This window comes from Babylonia areolata, chromosome 34 (assembly GCF_041734735.1).
Source record: "Babylonia areolata isolate BAREFJ2019XMU chromosome 34, ASM4173473v1, whole genome shotgun sequence".
In the NCBI taxonomy this organism is placed as follows: Eukaryota; Metazoa; Mollusca; class Gastropoda; order Neogastropoda; family Buccinidae; genus Babylonia; species Babylonia areolata.
Genome location: NC_134909.1, coordinates 3,352,279 through 3,368,585, shown reverse-complemented (window position 1 = coordinate 3,368,585; position 16,307 = coordinate 3,352,279). Strand labels below are relative to the sequence as shown.

General features: G+C 46.5%; 1 protein-coding gene across 3 annotated transcripts in view; it reads right to left on the bottom strand.

Annotated features, from left to right (window-relative positions):
* Positions 1-16,307, bottom strand: part of LOC143277431 (uncharacterized) — an 82,404-nt gene that overhangs the window by 26,750 nt on the left and 39,347 nt on the right. For 2 of the 3 annotated variants that reach the window (XM_076582239.1, XM_076582240.1), the window contains 12 exons: positions 15,430-15,510; positions 14,067-14,179; positions 12,899-13,022; positions 12,292-12,411; positions 10,610-10,714; positions 9,721-9,804; positions 8,550-8,739; positions 6,089-6,189; positions 5,504-5,665; positions 3,382-3,569; positions 776-958; positions 1-176 (listed from right to left, as the gene is read on the bottom strand). The exon at positions 1-176 is cut by the window's left edge and continues 1,982 nt beyond it. In XM_076582239.1, the coding sequence (XP_076438354.1) occupies positions 1-176; positions 776-958; positions 3,382-3,569; positions 5,504-5,665; positions 6,089-6,189; positions 8,550-8,739; positions 9,721-9,804; positions 10,610-10,714; positions 12,292-12,411; positions 12,899-13,022; positions 14,067-14,179; positions 15,430-15,510 (1,627 nt within the window). The remainder of the gene's footprint in view (positions 177-775; positions 959-3,381; positions 3,570-5,503; positions 5,666-6,088; positions 6,190-8,549; positions 8,740-9,720; positions 9,805-10,609; positions 10,715-12,291; positions 12,412-12,898; positions 13,023-14,066; positions 14,180-15,429; positions 15,511-16,307) is intronic. The other variant, XM_076582241.1, reaches the window with a different exon arrangement.

Below are 16,307 nucleotides of genomic sequence, written 5' to 3'. Positions count from 1 at the left end.
CACCCACCACACTCCCTTTTACCACAAAATCTGAGTTTTTCATAAAGTATAACCGTAGTCCTCCACACTGCTGGATTATCCGGCTTGCCTCTTCCGGAATGTCCTGGAACATCTCACTGCTGGTAAGGGACTGAAGCCGCTGGGGCCCTTCTGCCTGCAGGATGTCGTGGAAAAGCCTGCGCACAATACACTTGCATGCCTGAGTTCAATCCTACCACCCTTCAAACTCATCGTCGCCAGTACCTCCTAGGTCGTTCTTCTGCTCTACTCTGACCATGTTTTGAGCTGAATGGTTATTAATTGTGCCTTTGTGTGTGTGTGTGTGTTTGCTTGGTAAAGGTGTGTGAGTGTGAATGTGTTACACATACATGCATATGCACAAACCCTCTCTCTCTCTCTCACACACACACACACTCACCCATATGCATACATACTCAGATACATTCACCCACACACATGCACACATACACACACACACACACACATTCACTCACCCTTACACACACATGCTCACATACACAGACATACACACATACCCTCTCATGCACATGCACACACATACCCTCTCTCTCACACACTTATCCACCCACCTCCCATCCACACCCAACCCCACCCACACACCTACTTACTCACATGCGAATTCCGTTATTTTTTGTCACTCCTGAGAATTTTTTTTCCCCCCCTCACCTCATCTGATATTACTTTAAATGAAAAGGCATTAATCTAAAGAACACACACACACACACCAACACACACACCCCACACCCACACTCACAAAGAGAGGTTCTTTCTGATATCCTCGTCCTTCTTCGACTGTGACAGATTCTGTGGGGGTACAGTGGCCACCACTTTGGAGAACATTTCCACCGGGTTGGTGAGAGGAGGGGGTGCAGGGGGCGTGGCCTCCCCCTTCCCATGATCGGTGGGCGTGGCCACTGGCTTGACGTACAGCCCCTCACTGCAAGCGACAGACAACTGGTGTGCAACTTCCATACTGTGTGTCAGCGCATTCAGTGCAGTGTGGAGAGGATGGACAAAGAGAGGGGGGGAGAGAGAGGAGAGGGAGGAGAGGGGGGAGAGGGAGGAGAGGGGGAGAGGGGGAGAGGGAGGAGAGGGGGGAGAGGGGGCGAAGGAGAGGGGGAAGAGGGAGGAGAGGGGGAGAGGGAGGAGAGGGGGAGAGAGAGGAGAGGGGGAGAGGGGGAGAGGGAGGAGAGGGGGAGAGGGAAGAGAGGGGGGAGAGGGAGGAGAGGGGGAGAGGAGAGGGGGGGGAGGGGGAGAGGGGGGAGAGGGAGGAGAGAGAGGAGAGAGGAGAGGGGGAATGGGGGAGAGGGAGGAGAGGGGGAGAGAGAGGAGAGGGGGGAGAGGGAGCAGAGGGGGAGAGAGAGGAGAGGGGGAGAGAGAGGAGAGGGGGGAGAGGGAGGAGAGGGGGGAGAGAGAGGAGAGGGAGGAGAGGAGAGGGAGGAGAGAGAGGAGAGGGGGAGAGGGAGGAGAGGGGGGAGAGAGAGGAGAGGGGGGAATGGGGGAGAGAGAGGAGAGGGGGGGAGAGGGGGGAGAGGAGAGGGAGGAGAGGGGGGAGAGAGAGGAGAGGGAGGAGAGGGGGGAATGGGGGAGAGAGAGGAGAGGGGGAGAGAGAGGAGAGGGGGGAGAGAGGAGAGGGAGGAGAGGGGGAGAGGGGGGAATGGGGGGAGAGAGAGGAGAGGGGGGGAGAGAGGAGAGGGGGGAATGGGGGAGAGAGGAGAGGGGAGAGAGAGGAGAGGGGGGAGAGGGGGAGAGAGAGGAGAGGGGGGAGAGGGGGGAGAGGGAGGAGAGGGGGAGAGAGAGGAGAGGGGGGAGAGGGGGAGAGAGAGGAGAGGGGGGAGAGGGAGGAGAGGGGGAGAGAGAGGAGAGGGGGGAGAGGGGGAGAGAGAGGAGAGGGGGGGAGAGGGGGGAGAGGAGAGGGAGGAGAGGGGGGAGAGAGAGAGGAGAGGGAGGAGAGGGGGGAATGGGGGAGAGAGAGGAGAGGGGGAGAGAGAGGAGAGGGGGGAGAGAGGAGAGGGAGGAGAGGGGGAGAGGGGGGAATGGGGGAGAGAGAGGAGAGGGGGGAATGGGGGAGAGGGGGGAATGGGGGAGAGAGGAGAGGGGGGAATGGGGGAGAGAGAGGAGAGGGGAGAGAGAGGAGAGGGGGGAGAGAGGAGAGGGGGGAGAGAGAGGGGGGAATGGGGGAGAGAGAGGAGAGGGGGGAGAGAGAGGAGAGGGGGGAGAGAGGAGAGGGGGGGAGAGAGGAGAGGGGGGAATGGGGGAGAGAGAGGAGAGGGGGGAGAGAGGAGAGGGGGGAATGGGGGAGAGAGAGCAGAGGGGAGAGAGAGGAGAGGGGGGAGAGAGGGGAGAGGGGGGAGAGGGGAGAGGGGGGAGAGAGGAGAGGGGGGAATGGGGGAGAGAGAGGAGGGGGGGGAGAGAGGAGAGGGGGGGAATGGGGGAGAGAGAGGAGAGGGGGGAGAGAGGAGAGGGGGGAGAGAGGAGAGGGGGGAATGGGGGAGAGAGAGGAGAGGGGGGAGAGAGGAGAGGGGGGAGAGAGGAGAGGGGGGAATGGGGGAGAGAGGAGAGGGGAGAGAGAGGAGAGGGGGGAGAGGGGGAGAGAGAGGAGAGGGGGGAGAGGGGGGAGAGGGAGGAGAGGGGGAGAGAGAGGAGAGGGGGGAGAGGGGGAGAGAGAGGAGAGGGGGGAGAGGGGGGAGAGGGGGAGAGAGAGGAGAGGGAGGAGAGGGGGGAGAGAGAGGAGAGGGGGGAGAGGTAGGAGAGGGGGGAATGGGGGGAGAGAGAGAAGAGGGGGAGAGAGGGGAGAGGGGGAGAGAGAGGAGAGGTAGGAGAGGGGGGAGAGAGAGGGAGGAGAGGGAGGAGAGAGGGGAGAGGGGGAGAGAGAGAGAAGAGGGTAGTGTGTTTCTTTGCATGTTTGCCTGCGCACACACTTGTTCGTGTATGGTGTGCTTGATGCATGTTTGTCTATGAGTGCACATAACTTTTTATTGTCAACGCCACATGCTCCCTGCATGGGGGGTGTGAGCATTAATCTGAATCATCATAATCAGTAGTAGTACCAGCATTATTATAATTATCATCATTATCAATAGTAGTAGTAGAAGTAGTAGCGGTAATACTGTCATTATTATCATCATCATCCTTATTATTATCATTATCATTAATATTATTACCATCAGTATCTTCTGTCATTATTATTATCAGCATCCTTTTTTTTATCATTATATTACAATTATCAGTATCATCAAAATTATTATCATCATCCTTATTATCACTATCAACATTATTATCAGTATCATCATCACTATGATCATCATTATCATGATTACCATCATTATTATTACAAGCCAGCACATCGACGTTACTCACTTCAACCAAGGGTCGGAGGTCATCGTCGCGGTTTCCACTCCAACCTCGGTGACCTCTTCCTCCCCGTAGTCGTGTCCGCCTACCCGTTCCCTATCTGGATGCTCCGTGAAGTTCACCTCCACGCTAACTATCTGAGCCTTCTCCTTCTTCTCCTTCTTCTTCTTCTGTTTTACCGTTTTCTGGAATACCTGGGGAACAGGGCAACGGAAGCAAAATGACCAGGTTAGAGTCTACACACACCTGGGCTTTTAATCACAGAATTAACCACGTGAAAGTATACATACTGGGGCTTTTGATCACAATTTAAAAAAATGAAATAAAAACTTTCTAAAAACGACAACACCAACAAAACAACAGGTGGAAGTCTACACATGAAGGCCTTTTATCACAAAACAAAAAACAAAACAAAAACCTTTCTAAAACCTGACGACAACAACAAAATAACCAAGTAAAACTGACCACACTAGGTCATTTAATAATAATAATGATTTGTCAGACCCCTGCCGGAGTCTGCACTAGTGGGTCACGGTTAAATTTGTGTAATTAAATAATGATTTGTATTTGTATTTCTTTTTATCACAACAGATTTCTCTGTGTGGGAGAGTGCGTCGCTATACTACAGTGCCACCCATTTTTTTGTATTTTTTCCTGCATGCAGTTGTTTTTTTTAATTTGTTTTTCCTATCGAAATGGATTTTTCTATAGAATTTTGTCAGGAACAACCCTTTTGTTGCTGTGGGTTCTTTTACGTGTGCTAAGTACATGCTGCACAGGGGACCTGGGTTTATTGTCTCATCCGAATGACTAGCATCCAGACCACCACTCGAGGCCTAGTGGAGGGGGAGAAAATATCGGCAGCCGTGATTCGAACCAAAGTGCTCAGATTCTCTCGCTTCCTAGGCGGACGCATTACCTCTAGGCCATCACTCCACATACATGATGATAATAATAATAAATAATGATAATAATAACAAAATCTAAAAATCTGATGACAACAAAATGACCAAATGATCGTTTCTACACTGGGGCTTTAAAATAAAATAATAAATATTTAAAAAATAATAATAAACTTCTTTTTTTTAACCTGAAGATCACAGCAAAATTACCAAGTGAAAGTGTACACACATGGGCTTTTGATAATTTTTTTTTTTTTTTTTTTCTGAACACCTGACAACAAAATAACCTGGTGAAAGCATACACAATGGTGCTTTAAATCACTTTTATTTTTTAATCAAAAACCTGACAACAACAAAATAGCCAAGTGGAAGTCTACACACAGGTTTTGTTGTTTTCATCAAAAAATTTGTTGCTTAATTCTAAAAACAAGAAGACAACCAGGTGAAAGTATACACACTAGGGCTTTAAAAAAAAAAAAAATCTTAAAACCTGACGGCAACAAAAAAAAAAAACAAGTGAAATTATACACACTGAGGTTTCTAATCACAAAGCCTTAACCCTTTCGCTGCCAGGAAAATAAGATTTAAGTGAAATCTATTTGCCAGGGTTTTTTCACAAAAAACAGGTATAAATTTTCAAAAAATTCTGTGATCTTTGTTATTAGACAAACACCCATAAAAGTATACATTTTCTGAAAGGTAAATGAATAAAGAATACAAAACACATGTTGTTTCCCCATGGCATGGTAGCTGCGCTTTGGCACCCAGCAAAAATCTGATCCCTAACAGAGAAAGGAAAGACAGGATCGACTGAGAGGTAGAGAAAAAAGTATGACTTGAAGGGGCAGAGTCGAATCGAATACACAAAAGGTAAGAATACAATAAAATCAAGCCACATGCAGCAAAATAAGGCCAAATGAACACGCTTAATAGCCAAAAAAAGCATAAGACGAGACAGAGCGTAAACCTGACAAGACGGCGTCGAGAGCCTTGGCCAAAGGAATGATTCAGCACTTGTAGCTTTTAGAGGCATTTGATTGGCTAAGAGTGGACCGGGAAAGACGGGTCATCTTTTCACTGTTAGCCGCGCGAAATTTGGCCAAGCAGAGTAAAAACTACAAGGCAATGAAATAAGCGATTCTGATTGAGCTCTATGTGCCATACAAAAGCAGAATGGAGGAAGCCAACATTACAAGACCGCGAAGTATGCTAGTCAAACCAGCAACCTGAGAGAATCTGGCCAAAGTCCTCGCCATAGAGATTCGGGCAAGAGGGTTTGTGAGCACATCTGCCTGCAGCCTCATGAAACAGCTGTTGATTCCTGGCAGAGAGAGGACACGGGCTCTCAAGGCTATGGCAGAAGCAGCAGAAAAGAGTTCCGGCTGGATCTGGTCGAGGAAGAATGAAAGTAAACTCCATAAGGATCAAATTTCCCTATCGAAACTAGGCGTACGTTGGCTAAGTGGTTTACTCACTCTGGACAACTAGTTCTCTCCCTTGCTTTTCCCTACAGACGACCCATTTGTTAGGGTTAGGAAAAAAATCACAAAAAATACAAAACTACAAAACATAAAGTAACTGACCTATATAAAAAAAACACACACACTATTTCTACATTCCATTAATGTACTTCATAATTGTGTAAATAGTTTTAGTTATTATCATCATTACTGAATTGTTACTCTTAACGCTAATTAAGTAATTTCATGTTAGTTATGCATTTCTTAGTAGTTTTCTACCTTTCCAAAGACGTTAAACTAAAGAACGAAAACACACACACTCACAGCCATCAAAAAGAAAGTGAACCTTACATTATATTTTAAACACTCCTCTTCTTTTTTCCTCTCTTTGGATAGCAGTAATACCATGGAATCTGTCTGGGGTAATGCTGAGGCTTCTTGAGTAGCTTCTTCTGAAAAACAAATCACATCAAATCAATGTGCATGTGTGGGTGGGTGACCTGCAGGTATGTGTGTTTGGTGGGGGGAGGGAAGGGTGGAATGTTTGTATGAGTGTGGTTTTGTACGAGTCTGTCTGTGTGTGTATGCATGCATATATATGTGTGTTTGTGTGTGTGCTTATGCAAGTGTTTGTGCGTGTGTGTGTACATGCGTGCGTGCATGCATATGCATCCATGCGTGCAGGCTTTTGCGTGTTTCAGCGTGCATGTATAACCATCTGTGGGTATGAGTGTGTGTGTTCGCATGTGCCTGTGCTAGGCACTATGGACTACAAACAACTAACTATTATCTTTTCACAACTGGCTGTTGTTCTTCAACAAAGCTACTTGTATGCATAATTTTATGTATGGAAATGCTCCCAAAGAGATTACAGGCACTTTTAACTCTTTCTATACTAAGGTACGCTATAGCATACCTCATGTGCACAACGCTTTGTTACTGTGGTATGCTGCGAGTTTAAAAATTCGTAGTTCATATGTTAACGGTTCTGTGCAAAACTAAATGGCACAGCTCTGTTCTACAATCACCCAAAAGTGTGCCTGTACTTTTATTGTGGCTGAAAATGCCTTTGTTTGAGTACAATACATGCGAGCGTACAGTCACCCTTCTGACTCACTCAGTCAACTTCAGCAAGTACCGTGGCTCAAAGTCGAATACAAACTGATTCTATAGTGGATATCCACTGTGCATACGCATTAGCCCATTCAATTGCTACAGTTAGGTAGTGTCTTTGGTTACAAAAGACCAGATTCGTAAAATTTCTGTTGTATGAGAAAAACTCACCCCCTTTATGTCAGTTGTGAAAAAAATTGAATTTTTTCAAAATATGATAAATCAGTCAATAATTAAGTGAGTGCTTTGAAACTTTGCCTAAAATTCACAGCTGTATGTAATTGCATCCTTTTTTTTTTAGATATTTTTCTTGTAACATAAACAAACGGCAGTACAGAGAGTATACTGAAGGAAGTCACTGGGCAGTATAGAATGAGTTAAAACTAACGACCACAGACACAACCATATGTTATGCATACCTACACCAAGATATAACCTTTTCAAGTCCAGCTTTCTGTGCTTTAATGGAAATTAACCTTTTTGCTGCCTTGGAAATAAGATTTAAGTTAAAGTAATAATCTTTTTTTTAATTATGTGAGCTTTGTTATTGGAGAGACAACCATAACAGTACATATTTTTGAAAAGGTAAATGAATAAAGATTAGAAAACACATGACATTTTCCAATTTTGTATTTTTCCAAAGACATGCAATTGTTTTGAAATCAGTGTGTTCTGATTTTTGTCAGATTTTCAACTTGTTCATTACGAACATGTCTGACAGGCACAACAGCCCAGTGGTTAAAGTGCTGGACTTTCAATCTAAGGGTCCTGGGTTCAAATCTCGGTAACGGCGCCTGGTGGGTAAAGATTGGACATTTTTCCGATCTCCCAGGTCAGCATATGTGCAGACCTGCTAGTGCCTGAACCCCCTTCGTGTGTATACGCAAGCAGAAGATCAAAAATGCACATTAAAGATCCTGTAATCCGTTCGGCAGGTTACATACCCAGCATGCACACCCCTGAAAATGGAGTATGGGTGCCTACATGGCAGGGTAAAAACAGTCATGCACGTAAAACCCCACTCGTGTACATGCGAGTGAACGCAGGAGCTGTAGCCCACAAACGAAGAAGAAAGGAGAAGATAAGTCTGGTCGAAGTCTGAATATTTCATCACGAGTTATCTGGCCACTATGGACGTGAAACATACAGCTGAGCTGACACGTTATCTCGTCATATAGGCAGCCAAGGTGTTGATGGACTCATCTTTCACTCACTCTAGAAATTATCATAAATAAAAAATGTTCAAGAAAAATTTTCAGAATCATCTCAATGACTGTCCAAAAGATTTATAGTAATATTAGTCTTGATGTACTAGCCTAATGCTCCTTTATAAATTGTAAAATGTCTTGTATGTGCTAGTGCAGGCTGTGAATTTGCATAATATGAGGGAGGATATGTATGTAAATGGGGTGGGTGAGGTGCATTCATGCTCACGCCTCTTTGTGTGTGTACGCATGTGAGAAACAGAAATGAAACTGTGCATTTCATTACAAAACAATTCCTGTGCACGCATTTTTTTCATTTGTTTGTTAGTTTCTTTCTTCTTTTCTTTGTTCATAGATGGCTTGGCATAAAAAAGCAATTATCGCTTATTCAACTTACCATCATGGAACAAAATTTTTACTGGACTTTTTCCTTTCCCAAAGCATCAGAGGGTTTGAACCTTTGATGATAAGGATACCTACATACTGATACATACCTCTGTCGGAGCCGTGGAGGGACGGTGAATTGGGCGAAGCGGTTGCTCGTCTGGCCTCAGCTTTCTTCTGCCTACGCAGGTCTTTGCGCTCCTGACGACGAGCTATCGTCCTCTGACTGCTGGGTTTCATGCGGGCGGCGCAGGAAGGCCTAGAAGCACGGACTGGACGCTGCTCCGAGACAAACTCCACCTGCAACAAAGAGGTAGCGGTATTTTCTTCTTCTCCTTCGTTCGTGGGCTGCAACTCCCATGTTCACTTGTATGTACACGATTGGGTTTTTACATGAATAACTTTCTTATCTCATAAAGATAAATTGCATCAGGTGCACTAAAACACAACCGGATAATCAGCACATCCACACACACACACACAGACACACACACACAGATTACTTGCTTAAACAGGAATAATAAATGTATGTTTTCAAATAAAAGCATTTCACACATTCGCTTTAAAAACAATGAAATTAATAATGATTACATCGTAATTATTAATGTAAATATATTATCTATTTTCTCTGGGCAAGAATTTGATAAAAGTGGAGAGTCTTGCCCAGGTCACATCCCCACCAGAGGACTTTAAGATGGCGGTGTTGGGATGGTTCCCAAAGGCCAGCTAGCCCTCAAGGCTGCAGCACTAAGAGTCAGTGCAGTCTTGCCTCCTGGTTTGAGAGTTACAATCCTCCACAAAAGACAAAGCTGTGAATACCACTGTTCAGTTTCCCTCCCTTTCTGTCGCAAGAGGAAGGTGGCAGAGTGGTCAAGACGCCCATCTGCCAATACAGAGAGTCCGTGAGGGTGTGGGTTCGAATCCCGCTCTTGCCCTTTCTCCCAACTTTGACTGGAAAATCGAACTGAGCATCTGGTCTTTCGGATGAGACGATCAACCGAGCTCACATGTGCACCACGCACTTGGCGCACTGAAAAAGAACCCATGGCAACAAAAGAGTTGTCCTCTGGCAAAAGTATGTGAAAAGAAATCCAGTCTGATAGGTACACGAATATGTATATGCACGCACTCCAGGCCTGACAAGCACGTTGGGTTGTGCTGCTGTCAGGCATCTGCCCACCAGATGTGGTGCAGCATGTATGGATTTGTCTGAACAGTGACGCCTCCTTGAGAAACAAACTGAAAACTGCAACAGACAGACAGACAGGTGTGAGGGTTTACCACTTTCTTGCCAGGCTTGTTGACGCTGATGTAACTGATGAAGGAGCCACAGTCAGGTGTGGGACAGTCCCTGTCTATAACCTCCTGCAACCGCCACATCAACCACCGCATCAACCACCACAACTGCCACATCAACCACCGCATCAACCACCACAACTGCCACATCAACCACCACAACTGCCACATCAACCACCACATCAACTACAGCATCAACCGCCGCATCAACCGCCACATCAACCACAGCATCAACACATCAACCACAGCATCAACCACATCAACCGACACATCAACCACCACATCAACAGCCACATCAACCACCACCACAACCGCCACATCAACCACCGCATCAACCACCACATCAAAACATCAACCGCCACATCAACCACCGCATCAACCACCACATCAACCACATTGCTAAACTCATCAACCGCCACATCAACCACCACATCAACACATCAACCACCATATAAACACATCAACCACTGCATCAACTGCATCAACCACTACATCACCTACTACATCAACCACATGAATAAACTCATCAACCACCACATCAATCAACTCAACTCATCAACCACCACATCAATCAGCTCAACTCATCAACCACCACATCAACTGCCACACCAACCACCACATCAAACACCACATCAACTGCCACACCAACCACCACATCAAACACCACATCAACTCATCAAAAACCACATCAACCAACTCATTAGCAACCACACTGACAGCCACATCAACTACCACACAGCAAGTAAAACATTACTTCAGAATATGAAAAAAAAAGAAAAGAAAGAAAAATATTTTAAAAAAACAACGCTACCATAAATTCATCATCACGAATTGCGACACGAAATGAAATCCGGGTTGCAGTGATGGAACCAACCTTCTCAGAAATCTTGTCCTCAGAGAACCTGTTCTTGTAAACCTTCCAGCATCCCAGGTGGAACTTGAACCGGCACTGTAGGTAGCAGGACATCACCACCATTCCCTGGGGAAAGGCCACACACATCACCACCATTCCCTGGGGAAAGGCCACACACATCACCACCATTCCCTGGGGAAAGGCCACACACACATCACCACCATTCCCTGGGGAAAGGCCACACACACATCACCACCATTCCCTGGGGAAAGGACACACACATCACCACCATTCCCTGGGGAAAGGCCACACACACACATCACCACCATTCCCTGGGGAAAGGCCACACACATCACCACCATTCCCTGGGGAAAGGCCACACACACATCACCACCATTCCCTGGGGAAAGGCCACACACACACACACACACACACACACACACACACACATCACCACCATTCCCTGGGGAAAGGACACACACATCACCACCATTCCCTGGGGAAAGGCCACACACACACATCACCACCATTCCCTGGGGAAAGGCCACACACACACACACACACACATCACCACCATTCCCTGGGGAAAGGACATACACATCACCACCATTCCCTGGGGAAAGGCCACACACACACATCACCACCATTCCCTGGGGAAAGGCCACACACACACATCACCACCATTCCCTGGGGAAAGGCCACACACACACACACACACACACACACACACATCACCACCATTCCCTGGGGAAAGGCCACACACACACATCACCACCATTCCCTGGGGAAAGGCCACACACACACATCACCACCATTCCCTGGGGAAAGGCCACACACACACACACACACACACACACACACACACACATCACCACCATTCCCTGGGGAAAGGACACACACATCACCACCATTCCCTGGGGAAAGGTCACACACACATCACCACCATTCCCTGGAGAAAGGTCACACACACATCACCACCATTCCCTGGGGAAAGGTCACACACACACACACACACACACACACACACACACACACACACACACACACACACATCACCACCATCCCATACAAAGGTCCGTCACTCTCCCCATAGGAAGGGCCGTCAATCACCCCATACAAAGGGACGTCACTCACCCCATACAAAGGGACATCACTCATCTCATACAAAGTACTGTCACTCACCCCATACAAAGGGACATTACTCACCCCATAGAAAGGGCCATCACTCACCCCATACAAAGGGACATTACTCACCCCATAGAAAGGGCCGTCACTCTCCCCATTGAAAGGGTCATCACTCACCCCATACAAAGGACCGTCACTCACTCCATCCCATAGAAAGGGACGACATCCGCCCCATACAAAGGGCCATCACCCCATAGGAAGGGCCGTCACTCACCCCATACAAAGGGCCATCACTCACCCCATATGAAGGGCCGTCACTCACCCATAGAAAGGGCTGTCACTCACCCCATACAATGGCTGTCCCTCTCCCCATAGAAAGGGCTGTCACTCACCCCATACAATGGCTGTCCCTCTCCCCATAGAAAGGGACGTCACTCACCCCATACAATGGCTGTCCCTCTCCCCATAGAAAGGGACGTCATCCACCCCAAACAAAGGGCCATCACCCCATATGAAGGACCATCACTCACCCCATACAAAGGGCCGTCACTCACCCCATACGAAGGGCCGTCACTCACCCCATAGAAAGGGCTGTGGATGTAGATGGCCTTTCCCTCCTCTGTGTCCACGTGTTCAAAGCAGACAGCATCAGGGGGTGGGGGGAGGCGACACACCTCTCTCAATTTCTCCATTTCCTTCTGCAACACACGGGAGGGTAGGAACACGTCACACACAAGCCGATGATACAACGACAGTGCCAGAAACCTAAACACGTCAGCCAAGAACTGTGATCAAAAACAGGAAATGGAGCAGTGTCACAGACACACACACTCACAAACCATTCTTTTTTTTTTCCCTGATGACTCAAGATCAGCACTTCAAGCTATTGTATCTTCAAAATTGCAAACATAATCAGGAATTATATTAGAAACTATCTAATTCACTTTTCTTTCAATCACAAGTACAGAGATAACTTAATGCTGGATACCATTTCATTGTTCATCCCACCACTACCACCACCACCACCATCACCACCACCACCATCATCATCCCCACCACCATCCCCACCACAACCACAATCATCATCACTACCACCATCATCACTACCACCACCATCATCACCACAACCACCACCACCACCATCACCACCAATAATCACTACCACCCCCTCCTCCCCTCACTCACCTGGAAGACGACCCAGTCACTTTCCTTGATGGCCTGTTCCGACATGGGCCAGTGGACAGGTTTCCAGGCTTTCCTCATCGCCACGGTGATCTCCACAGCAACCACCTCCAGGGCCTCTGTGAACCTGTCCATCACACCCACCTTTCAATGTCGTGCTGTGTATTTGTATTTGTATTTCTTTTTATCACAACAGATTTCTCTGTGTGAAATTCGGGCTGCTCTCCCCAGGGAGAACGCGTCGCTACACTACAGCGCCACCCATTTTTTTGTATTTTTTTCTGCATGCAGTTTTATTTGTTTTTCCTATCGATGTGGATTTTTCTACAGAATTTTGCCAGGAACAACCCTTTTGTTGCCGTGGGTTCTTTTATGTGCGTTAACTGCATGCTGCACATGGGACCTCGGTTTATCGTCTCATCCAAATGACTAGCGTCCAGACCACCACTCAAGGTCTAGTGGAGGGGGAGAAAATATCGGCGGCTGAACCGTGATTCGAACCAGCACGCTCAGATTCTCTCACTTCCTAGGCGGACGCGTTACCTCTAGGCCATCACTCCACACCACTACCATGTCCGTGTTGTGCTGTGCTGTGCTGTTTCTGTTGTGTTGTGTTGTGGTGTGGTGTGGTGTGGTGTGGTGTGGTGTGGTGTGGTGTGTTGTTTGTGTTGTGTTGTGTGGTGTGTTGTGGTGTGGTGTGTTGTTTGTGTTGTGGTGTGTTGTTCTGTGAGGTTTGTGCTGTGCTGTGTCATGTTGTTTTAATGGTGTGTTTGGCTGCGTCGAGTGTTGTGCTTTGCTGTGTAGTGCTGTGTCATGTTGTCTGTGGTGTGTTGTGTTGTGTCATGCAGTGTGTGTGTGTGTGTGTGTGTGTGTGTGTCTGTGTTTGTGTGTGTGTGTGTGTATGTGTACAACACAATGCAGTACAAGAACAAGACAATACAAAACATTCCAACACATCACAATGCAATAAAATACAACACAGTACAGTACAACACATTACAATATGTAACAGCACATTACAACACACGACAAAAAACAACACAATGCAAAGCAACATAAAACACAATACCTTCACATGGCAATGGAGCATGTGTGAGACCTCAGTGGCAGGTCAGATAACACACACACTCACACTACCTGTGGCAGGTGGGGGTACACACAACACACTTACCTGTACATGGCAATGAGAGCGCGTGTGAAGCCGTAGAGGAGCAGGGGGAAGTTGGTGTGGAGCCGGTCTCTCCACATGGTCTGGAATGTGTGCAGCCCGTCCTGGATCAGCGACTGCCACACAACTTTCACTTTCACTTTCACTTTCTCTTTCACTTTCACTTTCTCTCATGTCTGCCCACATGGCAGAGTAAATAAACAAAACGGTCATACGCGTAAAATGTTACATGTCTGTCTGAGTGTGTATGTGTGCGTGCCTGAAATCAGAAAGAAAAGAGAGGCAAGGCCTTCAAGACTCACTTGTGATACACTTTAAAAAAAATCCAAGCTTTTTATGTATTGAGTATAATTTCAAAATGTAATGTTTAAGATGAGAAAGATCAGTTTAAAGTAAAATAAGTCCCCTAGCATTAATCACAGAGTAATTTCCCTTCTTTACTCTTTGCACCTAAACGTTTGCAAAATAAATAAAACTTCCATGCTGAGCAAAAGAAGTTTCTGTTTGAACAGAAAATGATAATAATGACTGCTCTTGTTGTTGGGTCAGATCAAAGTGCCAAGTTTAGAGAATACAAAAAATATAAATATAACAGTAAATGCAGTTTGCATATAATTAGGCTTCATTCTTTATTTTTTTTGTGCCCATCCCAGAGGTGCAATATTGTTTTAAATAAGATGACTGGAAAGAACTGAATTTTTCCTATTTCTATGCCTAATTTGGTGTCAACTGACAAAGTATTTGCAGAGAAAATGTCAATGTTAAAGTTTACCACGGACACACAGACACACACACACAGACAACCGAACACCGGGTTAAAACAAAGACTCACTTTGTTTACACAAGTGAGTCAAAAAGGGCTGGCACTGCCCAGTGGTGGCTGGACTCTCCTTGGGAAAAGCAGCCCCAGTTTCACATTGAGAAATCTATCGTGATGATGAGCTATACAATGCCATACATAAATTTAAAAGCGGTACGTTTTGTGAATAAGAAATCAAAGTGTAATAGTGACCTGACTGTGTAAACATTTTCTGGCTTCTTTACAAGAACAAGTAGATGAAGAAGAAGGAGAAGAAAAAGAAGAAGACGACAAAGAAGAACAACAATATGAAGAAGAAAGAAGAAGTAGTAGAAAAAGAAGTATAAGAAGAAATGGAAGAAGAAAGAAGAACAAGAACAAGAACAAGAAGAAGTGGAAGAAAAAGAAGCGGAAGACAATGAAGAAGAAGAAGAAAAAAAAGAAGACCAACAACAACAACAATATGAAGAAGAAAGAAGAAGTGGAAGAAGAAAGAAAAAGAAGAAGAAGAAGATGAAAGCAGTGATCCCAAAAAGATCAAATGAGTTTGTGGCCATCAGTACTCACCCTGACGTCACTCTGAGACACAGCTGTGATTCCAAACGCGTATCGCACCACCTTCATCTTCTTAGCATCCGTGGCAGACTTCTGGATAGGACAGGAACACTGGTCATTCAGTCACATGTACAGTAGGTAGTCAGAGAAAGAAGAGAACCTAACCCAGACACACAGAGGAACTTTGTCGTCATGCTCACCATGGAATCGCTCTGCTTCCAAAGGTTAGCGACAGTCTGGAACTTTCCAGCAACAACAACAAAAGGTAGGAGGTCAAGGAAAAGAAAAGAACCCCCCTCCATCCCCCCAAACCACCACCACACACGCACACACACAAATGTGTCAACCATGCTGACCACAGAGCAGCTCTGGTTCCAAATGTTGGGGTCAGCCTGGTAATTTCTGGCAACAGCAGCAGCAACAACAAAAAACGATAGGGAGACAGACAGAAAAGAAATGATCCCCCACCCCTCCAATCCCCTCCACACACACACACACACACAAACACACACACACACAAACACAAACACACACTGAGAGCTTGTCCACACACCTGACCACAGAGTCACTCTGGCTCCAAAGCTTAGCAGCAGACTGGTATTATCTAACGACGACAACAACAAACTTACACACACACACTGAGAGCTTGTCCACACACCTGACTACAGAGTCACTCTTGACAACAAACTTACAAAGCAAGGGGACATGGACAAAGAAAACAACAGAACCCACCCCCACCCCCCACACCCACCCCCCACACCCACATAAAGAATTACAGCCAGGGCTGGTGAAATTTGTTCACAAATGTGACCCTCCACCACGGAATGAGTCGCTTTGTCCCTGACCAACTTTCCCGCTAGCGGCGATTTTAGGCGGGTGGGGGTCAGGTT